Below are 27,493 nucleotides of genomic sequence, written 5' to 3' on the forward strand. Positions count from 1 at the left end.
TAGGATAGCTGGAGAGGTTTCTGACTTCTTGTTGCATAAATGTCTAGGCTGATATTGACTTGCATTCTCATTATAATTCGTATATATTTTATTTTCCAATTATTGCAACAGTAGCATACTTTTAAAAATAAGAATGATTGATTTGAATGCAACAGTAGAGAGTATCTTTGCAAAAAAGCAGTCTTTTACAATGAGATTATAGTTTCCTGATTTGTAGTTTCATTGAAGAATAGCTTATTCCATTTTTTTGCTTATTTTTATTATTTTCCATTAATTTTACTTTATAAGTGAAGACACTCCTAAATAGCCACATATGGATTAATTTTATTTTAGAATCGTGAAAAATGGAAGACAGTAGCACAGACACAGAAAAAGAAGAGGAAGAGGAGAAAGATGAAAAGGATCAAGAGCCCATTTATGCCATAGTGCCCACAATTAACATTCAAGATGAGCGGTTTGTTGATTTATCTGAAACTCCAGCTTTCATTTTTCTGCATGAGGTATATTTTTCTTTATACGTTACTGCAGTAAAACCCAACTCAACATGTACTTAAAAATTCAAATGAAGCCAATATCATTATCAAAATTCTTTATTACATATATCCTGTAGGTGATATTTACAACTTGATACACTAAAACAAAATTGTCCCTGCCTTTTCTTCCAAAAATTTATCATGTAATTCTGAGCCAATGCAGTAGTGTAGGTTCTGATACTTTCGTAGCATAAGTATTAGCATATATATTCAGTCAGTTACATACATTTCTTGGGTTGGTACCTGAAACGAAGATTTCTTTTATTATTGCATATACTACATTTACTTCCATACAATGAAAAGATCTTGTCATATGATAGAAAGAATATATATTTACCTAACTAACTATAGTTACTGCAATGGAGCACTGAAATCTGCTGTTTTCTATCAGCAAATAAGCAAAAAGGGGAATATGATGAATTATATATTCTCATTATGTGAACTTTAAAAAGCAAGATGAACGTTTAGGAAATACCCATATATGGGGAGGGTTTTTTTTTTTTTTTTTTTAAGTAATGGCTGACTACATATTCAACTGTTACCTGGTCATGCCTGACAGCTATACTTTAGAAAATGATTTAAAGGACATTGGAATTTCAGATGACAAACTTTATATAACTGAATAAAACATTCTAAGAAATTTGATAATCATAGTAAAAAATAAGTTTAAAAAGTCTTAAAGCAAAAACAGAATTTATTCAAAACCGAGAAGCAAAACCAAATTGGAACAGAATGCAATAAAAAAGTAATTTTTAAAATAATAGTGTTATGGCCCGTAATCCATAACACTATTATTTTAAAATAATCCCACTATTTATTATTTTAAAATAATAGTGCTGTAATCCCAGCACTTTGGGACCCTGAGGCGGGTGGATCACGAGGTCAGATCGAGACCATTCTGGCTAACACAGTGAAACCCCGACTCTAGTAAAAATACAAAAAATGTGTGGGCTGGGTGGCTGGCACCTGTAGTCCCAGCTACTTAGTAGGCTGAGGCAGGAGAATGGCGTGAACCTGGAAGGCAGAGCTTGCAGTGAGCCGAAATAGCGCCACTGCACTCCAGCCTGAGTGACAGAACAAGACTCCATCTCAAAAAAAAAAAAAAAAAAAAAAATTGTGTTATATATGTGTGTACAGGATCTAAATTGCTAAAGTGTTCACTTTTTCTACAGTTTTGACTTTTTCTTTTTTTTTTTTTGAAATTTAAAGAAAAAATTTATTGAAGATCTGAAAAACAATTCCTAAAAGATTGACTTTTCCAGAAAACTAGCTACACAATGCATTGCGTCTATCATGTTAAAACGTGCATTAGACACAAATACAAAAACCATGAAACAAGCCACCATTCTTCAACAATTTGAGCAAAGATAAAATGCCTAAGTAACAACATAGATGACTTGCAAAGGATGGGCTCTTTAAGCACCATTAAAAAAAAAAAAAAAAAAAAAGGAGCACAAATGGATGAGTGTGTTCAGTTATATACACTGAATTGAACCTTTGGCACTAGGAATCAGAGCATTTTGTCATATAGCATTAACACGTATTATAAAAGTACGTAGTGTCAAAGGAATAGAACCACCAGCATTCAAAAGCAGCTTTGTCAACTAGGCAATAAAACACTCTACAGCATATCCCTCCTGTTGTCCATCATTGAAAACACTGGCAGCAAATTTGAAATGAAAAAAAAAAGAAAAGAAAAAAGGAGCTATTACCCCTTTTATTTTCTCTGTTTAAAAATCAAACAGAAAACAAACATCAATTGTTATACACTAACATCTTCAAAGCACATCGTTTGTACAAGAGATAGACTAAGAACAAAAATGTGTTTACGGAGATCCAAACGTAAGTGAGTGAGAGTGCCTCTCACACAGCTTTCCGATGGTACTCAGGAGGAGCCACTTCGTAATCGCTGGCACTAAACAAAGTTGCAGAATTCTTTGCCAGGTACTTTAGGAAATCATGAAGATAATTGAGTAATAAAGCAAGGCTCTTCTCATCCAGAGGTGTATAGGCCAACATTGCTCCAATTCGTACAAATAATCTGAGGAGATGTGGCGCTCCATACACCTGGGACATGGGTGCATCGGGATGATCTGCAAGAATTTCGGCATACTGTGGTCTCTCAAATTTGTAGAGTGGCTGGGTGCCCAACATTACGTTGAAGTATTCTTTTATCCCTGCCACAACTTCATTAACCGCATACTCCTTATTATCTGTGTTTCCACGAGATTTCTTGTAATTTGCATATTCCTCAAGAATGGAATCCACATTCTTCTTGGCAGGAAGATAAAAGAGCTGTTTTTGCCTGGTAATTAAGTCCCAGTCATCAACAAGCCACGGTTTTAGCTCTTCAGGAATCTTTACTTTAACTTCAACTCTGTTCATGAATGTTTCCTCATTTTCAACAGTAGGATCTACCCGGGCCCTTTTCTTCCGAGGAGGCTGAGGGGTCTCACTGGTACTGCCACCATCTCCATTTCCAGGTGTTTTCTGTTTGTTCTTTTTTGTTTTCACTTCAACATTTTTCTGTTGCAGACCAGATGTCTTCTTTCCTGGGGCAGCCCCTCTCATCTTCCCCTCTGCATACTGCTCCTGATTGGCTTTTTGAAGTTCTCGCTGTTTCTGCAAATTGGTGTCCACGTATTTGAGTACTCTGCTCTCTGGAACCCACTCATCCCAATTTTTATTCCAACCACTGTAATGTATAAAGTATTTCACTTGTTTGTCCTTTATGGCAGCCTTTACACACTTTGCTTCATAAAGAAGAGGCCCATGAAAGCACAGCACTCGCTCACCCTCCTGGAATTTAGGCTTCGGGTCCTGCTTCGGCGCCATTTATAAGTGATTCGCCGCCTCCTCCTTCTCCCACCACCCCCGACTACCCGACTTTTTCTTTTATTTTGACATAATTTCAGATATACAGGACCGTTGCAAGAATAGTGCAAAGAATTTCCATAGTTACTTTGGAACTTAAACCCAGATTTCTCAGATGTTAACATCTTACCACATTTGCTTTATCCTTTTCTTTCTATCTTCTTGTTCTCTCAACCTCTCTCTTTCTCTCTCTCTGAAGACACGATGCCCCTTTACACCTAAATGCATCACTGTGTTTCCTAAAAATATATTCATTCTCTTAATCATAGTACAATAATATCAGGAAATTAACACTGATATAATACCATTTTCTAATCTACATACCTTATTCAGGTCTTGCCAGTTGTCCCAATAATGTTCTTTATAGCAAAAGAAAATTCCAGATTATGTATTGCATTCAGTAGTCATCTCTTTAGTCTCCTTTAATCTGGAACAATTCTTCAGGATTTCTTTAGTTTTCATGATATTGACACTTTGAAGAGAAGAGGTTGTTTATTTTGTGATTTTTTTTTCAATTTGGATTTTTCCCATTTTCTCATTATTAGATTCAAGTTATGTATTTTTGGTGAAAATATAAAGACACAATGTTGTATTCTTCTCAAGTGTCTTCTACCGGGAACACATGATGTGCCTTGTCCCACTGCTAGACTTGTTCATCTTGATCACTTGGTTAAGGTGGTGACTTCCAGATTTCTCTTTTTTTTATTTATTTTTCTGTTTGAAATTAATAAGCACCTCAAGAAGAGATACTCTGAGACTATGTAGTTGTCTTACTCCTCTTAACATTTTCACCTACTAGCTTGGGATTTATTGGTGATACTTACCCAAATCAACTTTTGTTATGATGGTTGTCAAATGGTGATTTTCTAATTCCATCATTTCTTCTATATTTCTTAGGTGGCTTTCTACTATGAGGAAGAACTTTCTCTTCTTTCCTTATTTTTTCATCTGTTTATCAGTGTGGACTTATGGTTTCTCACTGTCATTCCTTTTCATGCTCTGATTGTCCCACATTTGGCCAGTGTACACCCTTCAGGTAGGCTTACTTGTCCTTCTGATATGCTCCTGTGATTCCTTCTGCACTTCCTTTCTGGCACAAGAATGTGTTCTGGGCTCATCTTGTATTTTCTTTGCTCCAGTCATTTCTTCGAGGATCCCTAGTTCCTTTTACTGGAGAATGATATTTGGAAACTAAGATATTAATGCTGAGTATGGTCATTGCTCCTAGAATGTCATAGCTTCTAGCCCCTGTCAGTGGACAGAGCTAGAAAATAGATTTATGAATATTTATATCCACACAAATTTAAATCCATTTCTACATCTATCTTTATATATTTTTAAATCTTTTATTTGAGATACAGGGCATACATGTGCAGGTTTGGTACATGGGCATATTGCATTCAGGTGGTAAGCATAGTACCCGGTAGGTAGTTTTTCAACCCATACTCCCCTTCCTCCCTCCACTCTCTAGTAGTCTGCAGTGTCTGTTATTCTCATGTTTATATCCATGTGTGCTCAATGTATAGCTCCTACTTATAAATGAGAATATGCAGTGTCTGGTTTTCTTTTCCTGCATTAATTCACTCAGGATTATGGTCTCCAGCTCCTTCTATGTCTCTGTGAAGGACATGATTTCTTTTTTTTTTTTTTTTGAGACGGAGTCTTGCTCTGTAGCCCGGGCTGGAGTGCAGTGGCCGGATCTCAGCTCACTGCAAGCTCCGCCTCCCGGGTTTGCGCCATTCTCCTGCCTCAGCCTCCTGAGTAGCTGGGACTACAGGCGCCCGCCACCTCGCCCGGCTAGTTTTTTTTTTGTATTTTTAGTAGAGACGGGGTTTCACCGTGTTAGCCAGGATGGTCTCGATCTCCTGACCTCGTGATCCGCCCGTCTCGGCCTCCCAAAGTGCTGGGATTACAGGCTTGAGCCACCGCGCCCGGCCGAAGGACATGATTTCATCCTCCTATATGGTTGCATAGTATTCTGTGGTGTGTGTATATATATATATATATAAACACACTTTCTTTATCCAATCCACCACTGATGGGCAGCTAGATTAATTCCACATCTTTGTTATTAATAGTGTGGTGATGAATGAATGTATGAGTGCATGTGTCTTTTTGGTATAACGATCTATTTTCCTTTGGTTTTATACCCAGTAATGGGATTGCTGGGTTGAATGGTAGCTCTAAGTTATTTGAGAAATCTCCAAACTGCTTTCCACAGTGGCTGAACTAAACTAAAGAGCCTCTTCACAGTAAAAGAAACTATCAACAGAGTAAACAGACTATAGAATGGGAGAAAATATTTGCAAACTATGCATCTGACAAAGGTCTGATATCTGGAATCTATAAGGAACTTAGACAAATCAACAAGCAAAAAACAAATAACCCCATTTAAAAAAAGGACAAAGGACATGGATAGACATTTCTTAAAAGAAGACATACATGTGGCCAACAAAAGTAGGAAAAAATGCTCAGCATCACTATCAGAGAAACACAAGTCAAAACCACAATGAGATATTATCTCACACCAGTCAAAATGGCTATTATTAAAAAGTCAAAAACAACGGATGCTGGCAAGGCTATGGAGAAAAAGAAATGCTTATCTTTATATTTTTAAAACCATGATTTCCTTCCTCTAATCTTAATATTTCAAGTGAAGGGTTCACATTTCTGTTAAAATCCATCATATGTCCAACTTTGCATTAGGACTTCTACTTCACCACTACCTTTAATAATCAAATCAAAAATAAGGCTAAACTTGTGTCATAAATTTGTTTGATACAGCAGTAGCTACCAAAGACATTGAATCAACATACACTTATGATATAAACTCATGCATTCTTAGGTCTGACATAAGTTGTTTGAAACCCAATCATACCCAATCTTTGTACTAGTTAAAATAACTCATCCCCACGTGGTTGAGATATAGCCCACTTGTTTCTCATCCTGCTAATCCCAAACCCAAAACACCCCACAGCTGCTAACCATAATAAACTTAATGGTCAACACCAGAGTCATATAAATAAGTTTCCCCCTTCTGGCGTGTTTTCCTTAAATCAGCCAATCCACAACTCCTGTGAGAAGACCAGAGTGATAATACCCATATACCTTAATAAAGGTGAGGTTCCACAGCTGCTCTCTCACTCCCCACCCACTGCTGAGCTCCCTGCCACCTCCAGACTTATCTGCGCTCCCCATCAGCACCCCTAAGCTGTCAGATCTGTAAGTAGAAAATTTCTTCTGTTTCATGCGTTTGATTTCACCTTTTCATTGTTGTCATTGTGTCTTACATGACTGACACACAGGAACCTGACGCCCTGTCCATCAGGGCTCTTCTAAAGAGCAGCTATCTTGGCTTATGGCCACTCTTCACAGAGAGACCTTAAGACCAATTTATAAAGCCATAACAGTAAAAATCACAACAACTTGAGTTTATTTGTAGCAAAAGTTATGCTAATAGTAAAAATAATCTTCAAGGTTTTCTAAGCTAAAGATAAAGGTTTGTTTTGCAAAATTAACTTAGGATAACTTCTCATGCATATTGATCCTCAATCTAACAATTTAATAAATATTTCAAGAATCTCTCAATATACATGGATGCACAAATTATAGTTATTAATTGCTGGGTATAACAGGCCTCTGATAATTATATCCAAGAGCTTTCAATAATAGTTTCAAACAACTGTGCTACCTACCCTTTTGGGTAGTATCAATATCAGAAATTTTACTGCCTGAGAACTCCTCAAACAAGCGATAAATTGCAAACTTTGGGAATATTCAGAATTATTGGCTTCAGAAAACTTTATTTCCATAACACCACCACTAAGATATTGTTCTTAATTGGCATCTGTAGCTTTATAATCCTTTTAGGATTCTTCGAAAATCCATGGGTCTCACAAGTTTTTAACCTACTGTGTGTAACCTACTTTGTCTTCCTTCAGTTGTCTTTGTCCTCTAACCTACTTTGTCTTCCTTCGGTTGTCTAAACAGAAACTGTATCTGCAAAAATGCAGATGACGACTGAAGGAAAGCAGTCAGAAATCCACTTCCAAGGGTCCAGGTGCTTGGCATAACATTGGAAAACGCAGAAGCTGCTTACAGCATTCGTTACTAATGCTATTTGCACAGTTGGCCCAGGCCTGCCAAGTTGCCATGCATGGGTGTCATGCTCTCGTCTCATATTGCCTGAAGAATGTGTTCAGTAAGACAGTCACAGGCCTCTGCAATTTATACCCAAACTACTTTTACAATGTAGTCATTCACTTAGATTCTCGGGATCTACTCTTTGTTGTTCCCCTTATCAGGGACTTTCCCACATTTAGAAAGAATAACTTCAGATGTCTAAGGAAACTGGCATAAATTCAAAATACATGATGTAAGATCATGGCTATCCACCAATCTGCCTAATCACATTGCCTCCATTGCTTTTAAAGCTATGCCATTCATACTAAAACACCAAACAAAATGCTTGCATAGACTGCACTTTGCAACCCCCGAGTCTGTTCCTAACCTTTGAGATCCTGGCTCAAATCTCATGTCCTTCAAGGAACTGCCTGAGTAGCCAGCTCACAGGGGTTTCTCCAACCTCTCAACTCTTCTCACATCACTTGGGGCTTAGTTATTAACAGATATTTATTGACTAATCGTCATAAAATATTTTGCATAGAAAATGTAGAGTCCCATTGAGAATACATGGACACAGAGAGGGGAACAACACACACCAGGGCCTGTTGGGGGGTTGGGGGCTTAGGGGAGGGAAATTAGAGGGTAGGTCAATAAGTGCAGCAAACCACCATGGCACACATAGACCTATGGAACAAACCTGCATGTTCTGCACACGTATCCCTTTATTTTTAAGAAGAAAAAGAAAATTTTAGAGTTCCCCACTGACATTATGATCACATTAAGCAGTAAGACCTAACAGGGCAGGAACTACACTGTGTTAATTCACTCCTTGGGATGAATGTTCAAAGTGATGCTTGGGGCTGGGCGCAGTGGCTCATGCCTGTAATCCAGCACTTTGGGAGGCCGAGGTGAGCAAATCACCTGAGGTCAGGAGTTCCAGACCAGCCTGGCCAACATTGGCGAAACCCCGTCTCTACTACAAATACAAAAATTAACCAGGTGTGGTGGTGCATGCCTGTAATCCCAGCTACTCAGGAGGCTGAGGCAGGAGAATTGCTTGAACCTGGGAGGCGGAGGTTGCAGTGAGCCGGGATCACATCATTGCAGTCCAGCCTAGACAACAAGAGTGAAACTATGTCTCAAAAAAAAGGGTGATTAAGTGATGCTTGGAAACCAAGCCACACAACTCCCATCTGTGTGGGTTAATGTGGGACACCTGCTTCCCAAATTGGCCAGTGCTGCCTAACTATGAGGGCTGGTACTCCAGACGTTTTTTGTCCTACTGAGTATTTAATCCTGTCCCATTTTCTTTATATTGTTAATTTTTTTGTTACGGTATAACATATAGAGTAAACCTCACAAATATTAAGTGTACAGGCCAGGTTTATTTTTTATTTTTATTTTTATTTTTTGAGACGGAGGCTTGCTCTGTTGCCCAGGCTGGAGCGCAGTGGCGCTATCTCGGCTCACTGCAAACTCCGCCTCCCGGGTTCACGCCATTCTCCTGCCTCAGCCTCCCGAGTAGCTGGGACTACAGGCGCCCGCCTCCACGCCCGGCTAATTTTTTGTATTTTTAGTAGAGACGGGGTTTCACTGTGTCAGCCAGGATGGTCTCAGTCTCCTGACCTCGTAATCCGCCCGCCTCGGCCTCCCAAAGTGCTGGGATTACAGGCGTGAGCCATGGCGCCTGGCCAGATCAGGTTTTTCACATTTGCCTATAACCAACATGTCCATAACTGAATTTATCATTCTTCTCCCAATCATCTATGTTCTTTGTCAGTTTGAGAGTTAAATATCTCCTTTAAATATGTATCTCATTGATTTAACTCTTCTCCCACCATGTTCTCAGTCTGATCAGGATCTACTTCCAGGAACCTGAGGTCTCCTTTGAGACCTTCCCGGTCGTTGCTCCCACCCAAGATAACCACTATATTGGCTTATATATTAGTTTGCCTCCTCTTGAACATCATATAAATGGAGTCATATAGTATGTTTTTCTTTGTGTCTGGCTGTTTTTGCTCACTTTTATAGTTGTGAGGTTCATTAATAGCATTATGTGTGGCAGTAATTCCATTCTTTTTTTATTGCTTCTTAGTGTCCTGATGATATAGGACAGTCAAGCCCCCAAATTGAGGCTTAGCTTGGGAAGATTGTTGGTTCTTGGCTTCAACCATGTAGAATTCAAGGGCAAGCTGGTGGTGTTAAACAGCAGCTTTTATTGAAGTGGCAGTGAACTGCAGCAGCAGAGGTTCTGATCCTTGTGGAGCAGGGCTACCCCATAGGCAGTGTACCTGGAATAGCAGCTCAGAGGCAGTTCTGCACTCATATTTATATCCACTTTTAATTAGATGCAAATGAAGGACTGGTTTATGCAGAAATCTCTAGAATGAGGGTGGTAACTTGCAGGTTGTCGAGTTGATGCCATGGAAAGGGGCAGTAACTTCCCGGTGTTACCATGGCAATGGTAAACCGACATGGCACACTGGTGAATGTGTCTAATGGGGGAGGTGCTTCTGCCTCAGACCTGTTTTAGCTAGTCCTCAATTTGGTGTGAGGTCCAAGCCCCGCCTCCGAAGTTGAGTTCTGCCTCCTACCTCACTACTATGTAAATATACCCTAATTTGTTGATTCATTCTATTTTGTTTACAAAAGTATTATTTCCTGTTTTGAAGATTATGAATAAGATTCTGTGATCATTCTTATGCAGGCCTTGTACTTAAGAATGAACTTGTCTTGGGTGTATACACAGGAGTGGGGTTACTCTGTCATAGTTTAGGTTTGTATGCAACTTTAGTAAAGACCTTCAATCAGTTTTTCCAAAGAGGTTGAACCAGCATACACTCGGATGGGTATTTTGTTAGATGCTCTCACACGTCCAGGGTTAATATAAGTGATAGCTTTCATGGTATTCTCTAGTTAGGATGTCTACTTCTATCTGTGTGTGCTTATGTAAAGCAGCACTGATTTATGAATGTGACCTCAGTTGTCATGGGTCAGTGTGTCAGATGTTGAACTTTTCCAAGTCTTGGAGTCTGTAAAATCATTTTTGTCTTAATGCTATGAGTCAAAATCAAAACATTATATTATTTCGCCTAAGCGAAATAATTGGCTCTTTGCTTTTTACCAAGAACCAGGCATTTCCTCCCTTCATTTCCTGAAAATAATTCTTGTGCCAATCATTGTTAAGTAAGTCTTTGACCTGACTTAGCCAAGGGGTGGAGAAAAGGAGGCATAGGAGCATTGCATTTGGGAGGCATAAAAGGGAGAGCCAACATTGTAGGGAAACACCAAGAAAGTAAAACTATGAATCAAAATAGAATACGAAACTAAAAGTAGAGTGTGGAGGTATACAGATCATCATGGGCAGTGACGAAGATGGATTAAGTTGGTTGATATATAACCTTTTCACGAAAACATGTTATATATAAAACTATGAACTGTTGCACTTCTTACAAAATATGTAATGGCAGCATTTGTGTCCAAGTTTCAGTTGCATATCAGATTTGATGAGTATTAAGATGTCAAGAACCTTGTGAACAATAATTTTGGACATTAAGTCAATTTATTTAAAAGATAAGATACAGCATTCACTATGTGCCAGGCACTGTGCTAGATGTTTATAATTATTATTGCTAAAGCTACTGAAATTAAATTCATCCCTTCAACTCCTCCTTGGTTTTGAGCACCTCCTGTGTGCTGGATTGTCTTAGATACCATGAGAATTTATGGACATAAAGCATAAAAAGGTTCCTATTCTTTAGAAGCATTATTTGTGAACAAGAAGATTGGAATATTAAATGTCAACAAAAGACATGATTGTGGACCCAGAAGATACAAGTAGTGTTACCAGAAGCTTGATCGCTGTGGGATGAGATGGTCTAGAAAGATTTTTAGGGCAGTAAGACATGAAAGGGGATATTTTATCCACATACACAGGGTCCACTATGAATCTGGTTTTTTTTGTCCATACCCATATATGCACATACTTGGAATATCTTCATGTAGATGACCCCAAAGTACCTCAAACTAAACATACTCACAACTAAATCCATTATCCTTCTCCCAAACCTAACTCTGCTCCTCGGTTCTGTCAGTTGGTTCTCTGTTAATATCTCTTGAATTTGTGTTTCTCCATTCCTACCACCTCACCAGTTAGAATGCCATTTCGTGATGAAGATGTGAAGAGAGACTGCACAGTGGCAGTGGCAATGAGGAAAAAGGAGTGAATACATTTAGGAGAGATATTAGGGAAGTAAAAAAGACTTGGTGTCTTTTAGACTTATATAGACTTAGTGTCTATATACTTAGTGTCTGAGTGGATGGAATGGGTGAGAAAAAGAATCTAAATTGATGCTTGGCATTCTGATTTAGGAAATCAGCCAAATTATGGCACCATACATGAGAGTTCAGAAGAAGCAACAGGTCTGAAGGGAATGTCCAGTACGTGGATCTGAGCTTATGGGGCACGTCTCTGGCTACAGGTGTAGACACAGTAGGTTCTTGATATAGTATTCAGAATGCGTTCTGAAAGACTTGCAGCTTGATACCTATGTATATTTAACAACACAGTCTACTACTGTATTTAAAAAAAGATGCTGCCGTTGTTTACCTAATTTCATACTTGTAAAATTATCTTTTTTACAAGGATATTCACATTTTCAAAAGATGCTTTATTTTCTATATATTTTGTTCTCTTAAGGCTGGTACTAGGTAAATAAATGCTGGATTTTTTAAATAATTGTTTTTGAGATGAGGTCTGTCTCTGTTGCCCAGACTGAAGTGCAGTGACACAATCTCAGCTCACTGCAACCTCTACCTTCTGGGCTCAAGCAATCCTCCCACCTCAGCCTCTGGAGTAGCTGGTACCACAGGCACATAACACCAGGCCTGGCTAATTTTCATATTTTATGTAGAGATAGGGTTTCACCATGTTGTCCAGGCTGGTCTCAAACTCCTAGGCTCAAGTGATCTACCCACCTTGGCCTCTCAAAATGCTGGGATTACAGGTGTGAACCCCTGCACCTGGCCTAAAATTTTAATTACTGAAAGTATTGGTGCTCTGCTGATAAATTAATAAAAGCTTAATTTATTTTGTAGGTTGGACTTTCTATAGTTACTAATGAGCTTCTTGAGATAATGCCTAATGATATTTCAAAAATTTTTTAAGGAATTAAATATTTTCTATTTTTTTATACCTTATTTAACTGGTTACAAAGATGAAAAGATAAGAACCCCACCCTCAAGGAGCTTACGAAGTAGTTTCAAGTATGTAAATTTACTTTTCAGAATGATTTTGTAATAGGAGTTTTGAGATATTGCTATTTCCATCTTAAAGATTCTGGAAGATTGAGACTGCCCTGGGTTACACATCTGGGTGGAATTTGGAACCCAATCTTCCATTTCCTGCTTTAGCACACATTTCACTTGACATTGTTCACTTGACATTCACACATTTAAACACTGCTATTTTAGGCTTTACAATTTGACTTTTAAAGTAGACTGTGTATGAAAACAAAGATAAATATGTAACACTCTGTTTAAATATTTCTAGTATGTTTCCCATCCTCTCCTTAGTTATCACCCCTCACTAACAGCTGTACTTATAGGCTGTGCTTTAAAAAATGACTAAGTTTATTTTATAAACCTTCCTGCAAATCTTGCTATTATTGGCATGTTTTCACTTTTCCTTCAGACATCCAGGCACCCTTGCAAGAATAATTTTTCAAGATTTTCTTTGGCTGTCAAGAATCTTTAAAGAGACGGATAGTTTATTGAACAGTACAGATAAGTTCTATTGTTCCCATATTTTTGTTATTATTGTTTTTACTCTGACAGTGGGGTGGAAATTTAAAAATCTTTCCAGTATGGAAGAAGACCTTGTAATGCACTTAAATATTTGAGATACCAACATACCTTAAATCCATTTACAAAGATTTAATATTGATGCTAAGATTATAAGAATACAGGCCATATTCCATTTTCCTAAGTAGACTAATACCCCTCAATTCAGTTAAATTGTACACTGCAGAAGCAGTCAGGGTAAGAGGAAAGAAGGCACTGTGTTAGGGTGTCCTCCTCTTGGCACCTTTAAAATGATAAACGTGGAGATTGATTTTGGCCAGGAATCTGGGGTATTGTCAGAACAACTCTATTTGAACAAGCTGTGCTTAGCGGTAAGAGGGAGTCAGAAGGGTGCTGAAAATCGGGCACAGAGAAGAAGAAAGATAAAGAAAAATTGGTCCTTTACCTCCTCACAAACAATCTGTGAGATTATCTTCCTTTACTCATTCTGAAAAATCTTTCCTGAGCGTCTACAATATGCCTGACCCAAAGCTAGGAATGGGAGGAAAACGCAGCAGTGGCCCTACCCTCAGTGGCCCATCTGTCCCTCTGTTTGTGTGGTTTATTTGCCTCTCTTTTCCTTTATCCTTTTCTAGTTCTTTACTGACATAATGAGATCCTAGTTTGTATGTGTATGTGCATGTTTGTTTAATTATATAGTTAATACAGTTTTAATCACCTCTTTATTTTTCATTGTTTACCACTGTTGTAGCAACTTGATTAAATATTTAAAATAATAATCTAAACTTTGATACTGGCTTTTTAAATAGTCACTGACCAGATGTTGCTCTTCAAAATAAATATTAGGAGAAATAATAGTATTTTTTCCTTTGAGAGAAGGTTGGCTTCGGAAAGCTCGTGGCTCTTAGTAGTGAATGTGCATCTTGCAAAACAGTGCCTTTAGTAATGCAATCACTATTTTAATGCATTGGGGACTAAAGATGGAAGCTTAAGGATTAAAATAAAATACCTTTTTCAACAAAAAGAAGTATTAATATATAGGTAGACAGAGAGAGGGTACTGTTGTCTGTTGGGTAGATTCCTTGGCAAATAAACAGAAGGGAGTAGGACTGGGAATTTGTCCATCTGGTAACCAGACTTACAGGTAAATCAGTTAAATGAGTTAGCAGTAGTCAACCCAGAAAAGTTAGCTAAGACAAGGCAATTACTGAAGTGTTCATTAGGCAAGCAAGATTAGGTTCTCAATGGTCAAGCAGTGAGATGCAAGCCAGACTGGGAAGTTAAGGAACAGAGTATCAGGGAATCATAATAAAATTGTAATAAAATTTGTTCAGCCATGGGGCTAGTTTTATTTATATAAAGCTATTTTAATATATAAAATATATACATAGTACAAAATCCAGAAGGTGCAGAATAGTAAACAGTGAAAAGTCAGCCTTCCACCCCATTCTACGATCTAAACTGCCCCTCCCAAAAGGCAACCATAATTAGCAATCTTTTATATAGCCTTATAGAACATCTATGCATAAAGAAGTGGTAGTATAATATACACACTTTTTTTCACATATATATACAATTTTTATTTTTTTTCATTGCCTAGTATTTCAAGGCATGAATGGAACATACTTTTTAAAACTAGTTCCTTATGAGACATTTAGGTCATTTCCAATCGTCTGCTATTACAGATAATGATAGAGTGACTAACTTTATACATGTATCATTTTATACTGGAGTAATCATGTTAAAAGGTCAAATTCCTAATAGTGGGATTGCTGGGTCAGTGGATTTGCTCATTCAAAAAAACCTTTGTGATAAAATTATACTATTTTAACTGTTTTTAAGTGTACCATTTGTGTTAAGTATATTCACATTGTTGTTCAGCTAATCTCTAGAAATTTTTCATATGCAAAACTGAAATTCTACACCCATTAAACAACTCCCCAGTTCCCCTTTTCTCCTACTTTGTTTCCATGAATGTGTCTACTTTAGATATACCTACTGTAAGGAGAATCATACAGTATTTGTTTTTTTATGAATGGGTTATTTCACTTAGCATAATGTCATCAAGGTTCATTCATGTTGTAGCCTGTGTCAGAATTCCTCTCCTAAGATGGAATAATAATTCATTGTGTGTGTATACATATATATACACATACCATATAGATACAATATACAATATATATGCACCCATATATATGTACCATAAATATGTACCACCATACACAGACAACCCCCCCCCCCCATATTTTGTTTATCCATTCATCCACTGATGGACACTTGGGTTGCTTCTACCTCTTGGCTATTGTGAATAGTGCTGCTATTATGATAGGCATGCAAATAAGTCTTTAAGATCTTGCTTTAAGATCAGGTATGGTGGCTCACACCTGTAATCCCAACACTTTGGGAGGGTGAGGCGGGTGGATTGCTTGATCTCAGGAGTTCATGACCAGTTTGGGAAACAAAGTGAGACCGCAGCTTTTACAAAAATACAAAAATTAGCTGGATATAATGGCTCATGCCTGTGGTCCCAGCTACTTGGGAGGCTGAGGTCAGAAGATGGCTTGAGCCTAGGAGGCAGCGGTTGCAGTGAGCAAAGATCATTCCATTGCACTCCAGCCTGGGTGAAAGTGAGACCTTGTCTCAAAAAAAAAAAAAAAAAAAAAAAAAAAAAAAAAAAATCCTGCTTTAAAAATTTTTGGATATATACCTATAAGTGGAATGGCTGAATGATGGGTTATGGGTTTGTGTATTTAAAAATTTTGTTTTTATTGCCAAGGTACTCTTCATAGAGGTTGTAGCAATTTGTGTTCCTACCAGTAATAAATGAGTGTCTCTTTACTTATACCAGCACTGTGTGCCATCTGACTTTCTGACCATTGTCACTCTGATAAGGAAAAAAAAATGTTATTTCATCATAGTCTTTTAAAATATTTTTATTAAAATAAGTGGAATGGAGTTTTTCATATGTTTACTGTTTAAAATGTATATTAATAGGAAATTTGAGATATAGGAAGGCACACAGATCAGGGGATAATTGTCATTGAAATGATAGTTTATTACTCACAGTTCCTGAAGGAAGGGACACATCATGTCACAGTGGTGAGTAGGGTGTCACATGGGAAAGTGCGGTTGGTCACAAGACATAGGGAGAGGGCTGAATTGTGGGCAAGAGCCTTTACTGTGGTTTTCAAGATAAGGAAGAGATGAGGTGGGGGTAAGCAGGCCTAGGATTGGCTAGTTTGAATACTTTCATTGAGCTTTGGGCCCATTCATAAGGGCTGTTCCTAGTTCCTGTTCCTGAAACCTGGCACTGGGGTGATAAAGGTCAGTGGGGGTGTAGGTTCTGGATTAGTCAGTTGGCATTTGAAAAGTGTGCCCTCAGGAGGGAGGAGGAGGTGAAGGTAGGTGACTCAGACATAATATAGTATCAGGTTTTCCAGAACAAGGTGTATGCAGGTGACGTATGTAGGGCAAATGTTAAAGCAGCAACTATGCTGAAGCAAGAAATGTAGAGCCTTAGTACATGTAGGGTTTTAGTACAAAGACCCACTTGTAATTATTTTTTGTGTGAATTCTGCTCACATTTTTTTTCCATTTTTTCCATTGAGAAATTTAGTTTTTTCTCATACATTCATAGGAACTCGTTATACATTTGAAAGTAGGCCTTTGTGTACAACACACACTGCAAAAATCTTCCCGTGAGCTTATTGTATTTTGAGTTTGCTTATGATAGTTTTTCCCCCATGTGGAAATTAATTTTTTTATGTGCTTGAATGTATTGACCTTTTCCTTTGCAGCTTCAGGATTTTGTGACATACCTTAAAGACTTGTTTTTCTGAGGTTATAAATATGTTTCCTGTGTTTTTTCCTGGTATCTTGATGGTTTATGTAATCATAGTTTCACCTTTGTTGAAGGTAGTATGTTGGTGCCGGGGAAACAAAAAGGAGATACAAGCAACAAGGTTAGAACCTAATGCCAAGTTATTACCTTCTGAGGCAAAATTTCTTTACCTCTTTTCAGCCTGTACAATCCAGGTGGAGGCAAACAGATACATCTGAGTAGCAAAATACAAAATAGAGAGGCACAAGAATTACCTGACATTAAACCTCAGATTAGGAAGATAGGAATTTTACTATCTATAAAGGCTACAACTAAGAATGGACAGGCTCAAAATATCTTAAATCTTAATGGTTTGGAAAGAAAAAAACCCTGATCCCTGGGGGGTGGGAGAGTGATTGAGTAAAAATGGGTCTTAGGTCTAGCTTTGTATGTTCTAGCTGTGCAAACTTCAAGTCATTTAAGTTCTCTGAACCTCACTTTATACTAGTAAAACATTTTTCAGCTTATAATACTTCAGGGATACCTCACTGCCTACCATGATTGTTTTACCATCTTTTAAAATTGCTTTTATCACTTTTTCCCCGTGGCAGTCTTACACAGAAGCACTATACATAAAATAGATTTGAGGCCGGACGTGGTGGCTCAGGCTTGTAATCCCAGCACTTTGGGAGGCCAAGGCAGGTGGATGGCTTGAGCTCAGGAGTTTGAGACCAGCCTGGGCAGCACAGTGAGACTCCATCTCTACCCAAAACAAACAAACAAAAAACTACCAAAAAAAAAAAAAGTAAAAAGACTACAGATGGCATGGTGGTGCACACCTGTAGTCTCAGATACTAGGGAGGCCAAGGTGGGATGACTTGAGCCTGGGAGGCAGAGATTGCATGAGCTGAGATCAGACCTCTGCACTCTAGCCTGGGTGGCAAGGCCAGACCCTGTCTCAAAGTAGAAAAAATTCGGATGTGGTGGATATAGAGGTGAGGGATGTAAAGTGAAGGCTCCTTGTTCTCCCCTTCACCCTATCATCGCCACCAACCCCACCACTCCCAGGCCCCCCACCTTAAGGAACCACCGGAGAAACCCCTGCTCTGTACAGATAATTCGTGAACTGAATAAAACCGAACCTTCTGCCTCCAACCTTAAAACCCATCTCAACACAGCCTAAAGGAAACGAAGCCTTGGAAAGCAATATGGCTGTGCTGAAGTCTCCTTCAGGAAATGGAGGCATGACTTCCACAGCATATCAAGCAGCAAAACCTCCCCAAATTCCTCATCACAGCAACCTCTCCCACACCTCTTTCTTCTCTTTTAAAATCTCCTCAGAAACAGGCCTTCCCACCCTCAGGCTATGTATTTCTTCTCTGTATCTTTGTCCATCTTCTCCTTGATCTCTTTGGCCATTTCATTATTTTGGAAAGCAGTCTTCAGAGTTCCTTCTACTTTTTTTTCCCACCCAGTATCCCATCATCACCTCATAAGTACAGACACAGAACTGAGCAATTAATAGGTGGCAGAGGGAGACTGTAGATACTCTTGACTTTTTCTCTGCCTTATTATAAGGATTAAGTGTCACCATCTTGACCTCATAGTCAAATCCCTCTACAATCTGATCCATCATTTTTCTCACATGCTCCAGCCAAATTAGACGTATTATTGTTTTCTTAACTAGCGCCTGGTTTTCCACCCTGCTGATGTCTTTGCTCATCCTGCACCCAGGCCAGGAGTGCTTGCTTTCCCGTGTCTGTGCTTCAGAATTCTACCTATCTTTCAAGGATAGCTGAGATCTCATCTTTTCTCCCGAAGCATCTCCCTTCCTGACAAAATGTGATCACTTCTGCTTCTGCATCCTCTCCGCATAGTGCTTGCTCTGACTTCATGTCACTTATTTTCTTTCTTGTTTTTCAAGCTAATCTGTAGTAGCTTTAGGAACACTGAGAGCAGGAAGCACATAGTATTCTTTTTGATGCTCCTTGTGAACTCTTAGCTCACTGTTTTGCATATAGTTATGCTAAGATTTTTCAAAAGACCAAATATACCTAGTAATTAGTAAAGCCCCTTGCTAAAATAATCACATTACTGCATCACTATTTTAAAGCAAACTTAAGAAATTTATTCTGGATTTCTGAATGTGTTTCCTATATCAAGCCAACCTAAGTTCTCGTGATTTAAATGTTTAGAACCATCATACATCTCTTCCAGTTTTATTTTTCCAGCTGAGCCCTCAAAGGGATATGTGATAGGGAGGCAATGATTTTCAAATATTTTTTGAAAGATAAAAAATACTTTGCTTCAAGTGAAATTAGAAATGAAACCTCATGATATGGAATAAAAGCAGAACTGTTCCAGCTAAATAGTGTTTCACACATTATACATTCTGCTGGCTTCTTTCCCAATCCCTTTCTTCAGCGTTTTGAAAATACGTCTGCAGGAGCTTAGGGCCTCTGGGGACACAGTAGGGTCTCGACTCTAGCAACTCAGAATGTTAAATACCAACCCTGCTTTCATCATGAAAGTATTGGGTCTTTCCTATCCAACTTTCATAGTTATCCATGATATCAGGGCCTTTCTAGGTTTCTAATAGTTGGCTTGATCAGGTTGAATAAATTTATTCCATATAGGACAGAAATTTAAAAGTCACCATCACCAACACAATTTACTTGTAAATGACACATTCTGAAACAATTATTTTATCTAACAAATGAAAATAAGGACTTTGCTGTTTACACAAAAAGTCTTTGGCTTCCAAAGAACTCACAAAGTCTTTGTACTTAAGCAGAATTTGTTCAGCAAATTCTGCCATGTAACCATGGGAGTAAAATAGTGTTTGGAGAGCATAGAAACTTGTTTGCCCTTTCTGTCAGGGTTGTTGTAAATTTTGACTTAGCTGCAGGAAGAAAATAATTTTTAACCACTAGGTTAAGTAGGGACATTAACACACTTGGAGATATATTAATTTTTGAAATATCTCCTGTTAGCAAAATATCGTATAGTTGTTTTGATAAAATACAGAAAGAGATGTTTTACCTTAAGCAGAGATACAACTGGAATCATTTTCCACTTCCTGGATTCACACAGAAAGTCTAGGGAGGATGAAACTGAAGTTTACTATATGCATCTATTACCCATGGAAAATTAGTCCACTTCCTGACCAAGAAGTTCAGGACAGCTGAAAATGGATAATTATCTACAAGTGATAAACAGTTTGTAGATAACAGAGGCTTCCCTCCGCTCCCCCAGGGAAGACTTTTAGTGAGCATAAAGCATTGCCTCCTTATTCCAGCATTAATCATAGCAAACAGAGATGACACTGGAAATGCTCCTAGGGAAGTGTCCAGCACATAGTTGGCGCTCAGCAAGTGACAGCTGTTTATCATTATTAGTATGCAGAAACAAGAATCTCTAAAGAAAATTAAAACAGGTTAGAGTCACTGGAAAAAAATATGATATTACATTACCGAATGGGACAGAAATACAAGCAAATAATTTTGTGGACCCTTTGATAAACTTTTAAACATGAGCACAGATTGCTTGCCTCTTGTAGAAAATGGGAAAGTGGTAGGGTTTGGCTGTGACCCCACCCAAATCTCATCTTCAGCTGTGGCTCCCATAATTCCCACATGTTGCAGGAGGAACCGGGTGGGAGGTAATTGAATCTGGTGGTGGTCAGGGTGGGGGGTGGTCTTTCCCCTGCTGTTCTCGTGGCAGTGAATCAGTCCCATAAGATCTGATGGTTTTATAAATGGGAGTCCCCTGCACAAGCGCTCTCTTGCCTGCCGCCATGTAAGAAGTCCCTTTGCTCTTCTTTCATCTTCCATGATTGTGAGGTCTCCCCAGCCATGTGGAACTGTGAGTCAGTTAAACCTCTTTCCTTTATAAATTACCCAGTCTCTGATATGTATTAGTAGCGTGAGAACAGACTAATACCTAAAGCAAGCCAATTTTCAGAGATAAAAACCAAGCAGATCTTATGTGTTCACAGGTATGCTGCACTTTGTATAAAGGGGGTCTTTTGTAATAGAGAAGCAATTCATCATAAACAGTATCATTCCCCTTAATTACTCAGAAAATGTTGAAAACCAGAGATGAAACTCTCAGATTGAGAGCTTAGAAAGTTATTACTTTGAAAAAATCTTACTCAAAATACTATGCATATAGCACCATGCTATTCATGCACAGAGTAAGCAAATGGTAAATATTAATTGGATTCCAATAGTAATATCAGTTATTTTGAGGAGGTAAGACAAAGTCTTGCTTGTGTATTTTGAAATGTGATTATTTCATTTTAAAAGGAGAGTATAGGCCAGGCGCAGTGGCTCATGCCTATAATCCCAATACATTAGGAGGCCAACATGAGCAGATTGCTTAAGCCTAGGAGTTCGAGATCAGCCTGGGCAATACAGGGAGACCCTATCTCTATAAAAAATAAGTCGACCATGGTGGCACATGGCTGTAGTCCCAGCTACTCAGGAGGCTGAGGCAGGAATATCGCTTGAATCTAGGAGGTCAAGACTGCAGTGAGCTGTGTTCACACCACTGCACCCCAGCCTGGGCAACAAAGTGAGACCCTGTCTCAAAACCAAACAACAACAATAACAAAAAGAGTATCTATTCTCAGAGATTAGTGTAGATTTCTTTGTGACATGACTAATAAGATAATACCGATCTTGAGAGACCATGCTATGTCTAAGAAGATGCAGAGCACCAGTTAGCCAGAGTATGATTTTAATTTATTTACCTCTGAGAGTTGAGATGAGTAAAGATGCAGAGGCAGGATTGGATATGGGCATGGGGACAGCAGGCTGGCTGCTGACCTGATAGAGAATTTGTCAAGAAGTAGAAAGAGCAAAGTCTGAATAGGTGAAGAGGAACCATTCTGTGAGAGTGTGGAAAAGAAGAAAGGCAGTAAAGAAGGAACAATTAAAGGAATAACAGCAGCACTGATAACAGAATTTGTTGTAGGGGAATTAAATTAAAATTTTATTACGGCAAGTTATTTTATATAACATTGCTTAAAACTAGCTACTTATTGGCCCATAGCGATTTTTGTTGTACTGACTTGACTTTTTTTTTTTTTTTTTTTGAGACAGAGTCTCGCTCTGTCGCCAGGCTGCAGTACAGTGGTGCAATTTCAGCTCACTGCAACCTCTGCCTCCCAGGTTCAAGCAATTCTCCTGCCTCAGCCTCATGAGTAGCTGGGACTACAGGTGCATGCCACCACACCCAGCTAATTTTTGTATTTTTAGTAGAGACAGGGTTTCACCATATTGGCCAGGCTGGTCGCGAACTCCTGACCTCAGGTGTTCCGCCCACCTCGGCCTCCTAAAGTGCTGAGGTTACAGGCATGAGCCACCGCACCTGGCCTGTACTGACTTTTGACTACATGTAAGAGCTGCATATCTACTTTCTTTTGGTGGGCACACGTTATATGTTACATATTATAGCAATTATGTTATAAATAACATGAAATAACATGTGTAAGCATGTATGTGCCTCATCCACAAGGGAAACCTACCCATATACAGAGAGTTACATTCACTTCAATCTGCAGCTGGACCTAACATTTAGTGAAAATTGCCAGATTTATTTGTAGCCATTCCATGTTAAGACTTTGAAAGCTATTAAAAATATGAGATATAGGTTACTTCTAACTTGGATAACTTTTTGAAAACATTTATGAAAGACTAAGTTTTAAGATCATTAATGTTAAAGGGTGGAACAAGATTGCCAAATAGAAGGCTCCACCAATAGTTTCCCCGACAGGGATGTCAATGTAACAACTATCTACAAAAAGGAAACCTTCATGATTACCCCAATCAGATGAGTTCTCGCAGTACCTGGTTTTAACTTCATATTGCTGAAAAAGGCACTGAGAGAATAGGAAAGACAGTCTTGAATCACCAATACCACCCCTCCCCAACCCCTGAGCAGCGGCCACGTGGCACAGAGAGAGAATCTGTACACTTGAAAGAGGGGGAGATTACAGGGATGGTGAGACATTGGATTGAACTCAGTCTGTCACAACAGAAAGCAAAACCAGGCTGAACTCAGCTGACACCTGCCCAAGAAGGGAGTATTTAAAGCAGCCCTAGCCAGAGGGGAGTTACACATCCCAGTGGTTGGAACTTGAGCTCCAGCAAGCCTTGCCACCACAGGCTAAAGTGCTCTGGGGCCGTACAGAAACTTGAAAGGCAGTCTAGGCCACAAGGACTGCAACCCTTGGGTGAGTCCTAGTGCTGAACTGGGCTCAGAGCCAGGGGACTTGTGGGGCATGTGACCTACTGAGACACCAGCCAGGGTGGCTAAGGGAGTGCTTGCACCACTCCTCCCTCAAGCCCAGGCTGCATGGCTTGTGGCTCCAGAAGAGACCCTTTCCTTCCACTTGAGGAGATGAGAGGGAAGAACAAAGAGGACTTAGTCTTGCATCTTAGATACCAGCTCAGCCACAGTAGGATGGGGCAGCAGTCAGAGTGGCATGGCCCTCTTTCCAGGCCCTAGCTCCTGGATGACATTTCTAGACATACCCTGGGCCAGAAGAGAAACTGCTGCCTTGAAGGGAAGGACTGAGGCTTGGCAGGACCTTGCCTGCTGACTAAAGAGCCTCTAGGCCTTGAATAACCAGCAGTGATACTCAGGTAGTACACCATGGACCTTCAGTGAGACTCTGAGACTTGCTGGCTTCAGGTACCAGCTTGGCCACAGGTGAGGAGAGCAACAAGCAGGCTCTTGGGGTCCCCAATTCCAGGCCTTGGTTCTTGGGTGGCATTTCTGGACCTGTCCTGGGCCAGAGAGGAGCCGCCTGCCATGAAAGGTGACTCCCAAGCCAGGCAGCATTGAGCACAAGCTGACTGAAGAGATTTGGGGCCTTCAGGGAACATCCGTGGTAGCCTGACAGTACTCCTCACGGACCTGTGATGGTGGTGGCCATGGGGTGAGGCACCTCTGCCTATGGAAAGGGAAGGGAAGAGTAGGAAGGACAGCATCTCATGATTTGCATGCCAGCTCAGCCTCTGTAGAGAAGAACACCAGGTAGACTTCTAAGGTTTTTGACTGTAGTCCCTGGCTCCTGGACAGTACCCCTGGACCCACCCACCCAGGGCCTGGGGAACTCACTGCCCTGAAGGAAGAACACAAACCTGGCTGGTTTTACCATCTTCTGTTTGTAGAGACCTAGGGACTTGACAGAACATAGGTGGTAGTCAGGTAGTGGTCACAGTGGGCTTTGGGTAAGACCCAGTGCATTCCCAGTGGTGTTAGCCACAGGGATGCTTGTGAACACCCTTGTGTTCTGTTCTAGGTGTCTCAGAATATAGAAAGACACTTTATTTGTTTGGGAGAAAGTAAAAGAAGAAAACAATAATTTCTTCCTCATAATCCTGAGAATTCTTCCAGATCTTATCCAAGACAATCAAGGTAGTATCTCAGTGAGTCTGCAAGAACCACAGTGTTTCTGTTCTTGAGGTGCCCCTAAAGCAGATATGGCTTAGATCACAATACCCAAGTTCTGTTTCAAATATCTGGAAAACCTTCCCAAGAAGGACAGGTACAAACAAGCCCAGACTGCAAAGACTACAATAAATGCCTAACTCTTCAATGTCTAGTTACAGACAGACATCCACAAGTGTCAAGACCATCCAGGAAAACATGACCTCACCAAATGAACTAAATAAAGTACCAGGGACCAATCCTAAAGAAACAGAGACATGTAACCTTTCAGAGAGACAATTCAGAATAGCTGTTTTAAGGAAATTCAAGATGATACAGAGATGGAACTTGGAATTCTATCAGATAAATTTAACAGAGAGATTGAAATAATTAAGAATCTATTGATGAGAGATGTGCAAGTCAAAACTCCAATGAGATATCATCTCATCCTGGGTTTAAATGGCTTTTATCCAAACAACAGGTAATAACAAATGCTGTGAGGATATGAAGAAAAGGGAAGCCTCATACCCTGTTGGTGGGAATGTAAATTAGTATAACCACTATGGAGAACAGTTTCCAGGTTCCTCAAGAAACTAAAGCTAGAGCTACCATATGACCAAGCAATTCCACTGCTGGGTATATACCCAAAAGAAAGGAAATCAGTATATCAAAGATATATCTGCACTCCCATGTTTATTGTAGCACTATTCACAATAGCCCAGGTTTGGATACAACCTAAGCATCCAACAGATGAATGAATAAAGAAAATGTAGTACATATACACGATGGAGTACTATACAGCCATAAAAAAGAATGAGATCCCATCATTTGCAACAACATGGATGGAACTGGAGGTCATTATGTTAAGTGAAATAAGCCAAGCATAGAAAGACAAACTTTGCATGTTCTCACTTATTTATGGGAGATAAAAATTAAAATAATTGAAATCATGGACATAGCAAGTAGAAGGATGTTTACAAGAGGCTGGAGAGGGTAGTGGGGAGGGCAGGGGGTAAGTAAGGATGGTTAATGAGTACAAAATAAAAATAATGAGACCTACAATGGGGACTACAGTCAAAAATAATTTAATTGTACACCTTAAAATAACTAAAAGTATAATTGGATTGTTTGTAACACAAAGGATAAATGCTTGAGGGGATGAATGTGCCTGATAAATACTTCATCTGAATTAAATTTAAAGGAGTTTAATTGAGCAATGAACAACTCACGAATTGGGCAGCCCCCAAAATCAGAGCAGATTCACGGAGACTCCAGGGGTGCCTTGTGGGATCAGAACAAATTTATAGACAAAAAAGATAAAGTGATGTATAGGAATTGGAAGTGAGGTAACATAAACAGCAAGATTGGTTACAGCTCACTGTTTGTCTTATTTGAATGCAATTTGAACACTCAGCAGTCTGAGTGGTTGAAGTATGGCTGTTGGGATTGGCCAACACTCGGCTATTGTTACAGGTGCATGCTATTAAGTTAGGTTTTCAGTTTTGTCTGTTAAGCTAGGTTAGTGTTTATCCACAAGGACTCAAATGTAGAAGTATGGAGTCCTTCTCAGGCCATATTTAGTTTGCTTTAACAATTCCCCCCTTTTGGTCATTTTCTCACTTTTGAGAGATTGACCAAAACCTTAGTCATAGATGTTGCTATGACTATCATAAATGTACTTACATAGTTTTGAAACCCACTGGGAAACAGAACAGTAGGTTTTGCAAGGAGGGAATAAGGACTGAGTAGAGGGTACCTCCTTATGCTGGAACATCCTGTTTACAGGAGAAGAAACAAAACCTGGTCTGTTCTAGGATCTATGTGTTTTCTTAAAGCCTTAGTTTGATTATGTCACATTTGGCACAAATGACTCCATTTTAGTTTGGTTTGGTTTGTTGGGGCCTAGTATATAAGCTCAGTCCAAAATAATGGCCTTCCATTTTGTTTTAAAAAATTCCCCCTTTTTGGCCAGGTTCTCACTTAGGTGAGAGTGTGACCAAAACTTAGGGCCTTAGCACCATTCTCAGTTACCATCATTTTGGGTTTCTGGTCTCAGCATGTCATTCATAGGTTACGGCGCTCTCATGGTCACCCATTTTTCAGCATCTGTCATTCCAGTTGAAGACAGACCATTTGACATTCTAGAGATGGCTGCATGCAAGCATTTAAAACCTTTGAGAGAATACAGCACACCAGGGAGACTATTACTATGACTATTGGGAGGATAATGCCAAGAGTTTAGACTATGCTTCTTATCCAGGGTCCCCATAAACCAAACCATATAAAAGTAAATTAAAAAATGAGCTAGAGGAAGAATCTACTTGCTTGACTAAATGGCCTTTTAATGAATCCTCTAGAACTGAATTTTTATAATCTACATTTGATGTATACCTAACGATAGTATGGACCCGTAACAATAGCTGAGTGTTGGCCAATCCCAGTGGCCATACTTCAACCACTCATAGATGCTGAGTGTTCAAACTGCGTTCAAAATAAGGCAACTGCCGAGCTGTAACTAGTCTTAGAGTACTAGTTTCTGTACCTCACTTCCGATTTCTGTACGTCACTTTACCTTTTTTGTCTATAAATTTGTTCTGACCACGAGGTACCCCTGGAGTCTCTGTGAATCTGCTGTGATTCTGGGGGCTGCCTGATTCGCAAATTGTTCATTGCTCAATTAAACTGCTTTAAATTTAATTCAGATGAAGTTTTTCTTTTATCACCCCAGTTACCCTGGTGTGATTATTATGCATTGCATGCCTCTATCAAAATCTCATGTAGCCCATAAATATGTACACCTACTATGTACCCACAATTTTTAAAAAGATCATTAGTGTCTCTAAAATAAGGAAAAGGGGAGTAAAACTAGTCTCTGCCCAACTAAAGGTTTATAATCCTA

At 39.3% G+C, this 27,493-nt stretch overlaps 1 protein-coding gene and 1 pseudogene across 4 annotated transcripts in view; one reads left to right on the forward strand and one right to left on the reverse strand.

Moving 5' to 3' along the window:
- Window positions 1-27,493, forward strand: part of LOC105475354 (coiled-coil domain containing 146) — a 191,171-nt gene that overhangs the window by 41,731 nt on the left and 121,947 nt on the right. For 2 of the 4 annotated variants that reach the window (XM_011730535.3, XM_071093973.1), the window contains exon 2: window positions 334-500. In XM_011730535.3, the coding sequence (XP_011728837.1) occupies window positions 345-500 (156 nt within the window). In that variant the 5' untranslated portion in view covers window positions 334-344. Of the gene's footprint in view, window positions 1-333; window positions 501-27,493 lie in introns of those variants that run through there. The other 2 variants (XM_011730541.3, XM_071093974.1) reach the window with 2 other exon arrangements.
- Window positions 2,118-3,428, reverse strand: LOC139355378 (mortality factor 4-like protein 1 pseudogene; annotated as a pseudogene).

This window comes from Macaca nemestrina, chromosome 4, assembly GCF_043159975.1.
Source record: "Macaca nemestrina isolate mMacNem1 chromosome 4, mMacNem.hap1, whole genome shotgun sequence".
In the NCBI taxonomy this organism is placed as follows: domain Eukaryota; kingdom Metazoa; phylum Chordata; class Mammalia; order Primates; family Cercopithecidae; genus Macaca; species Macaca nemestrina.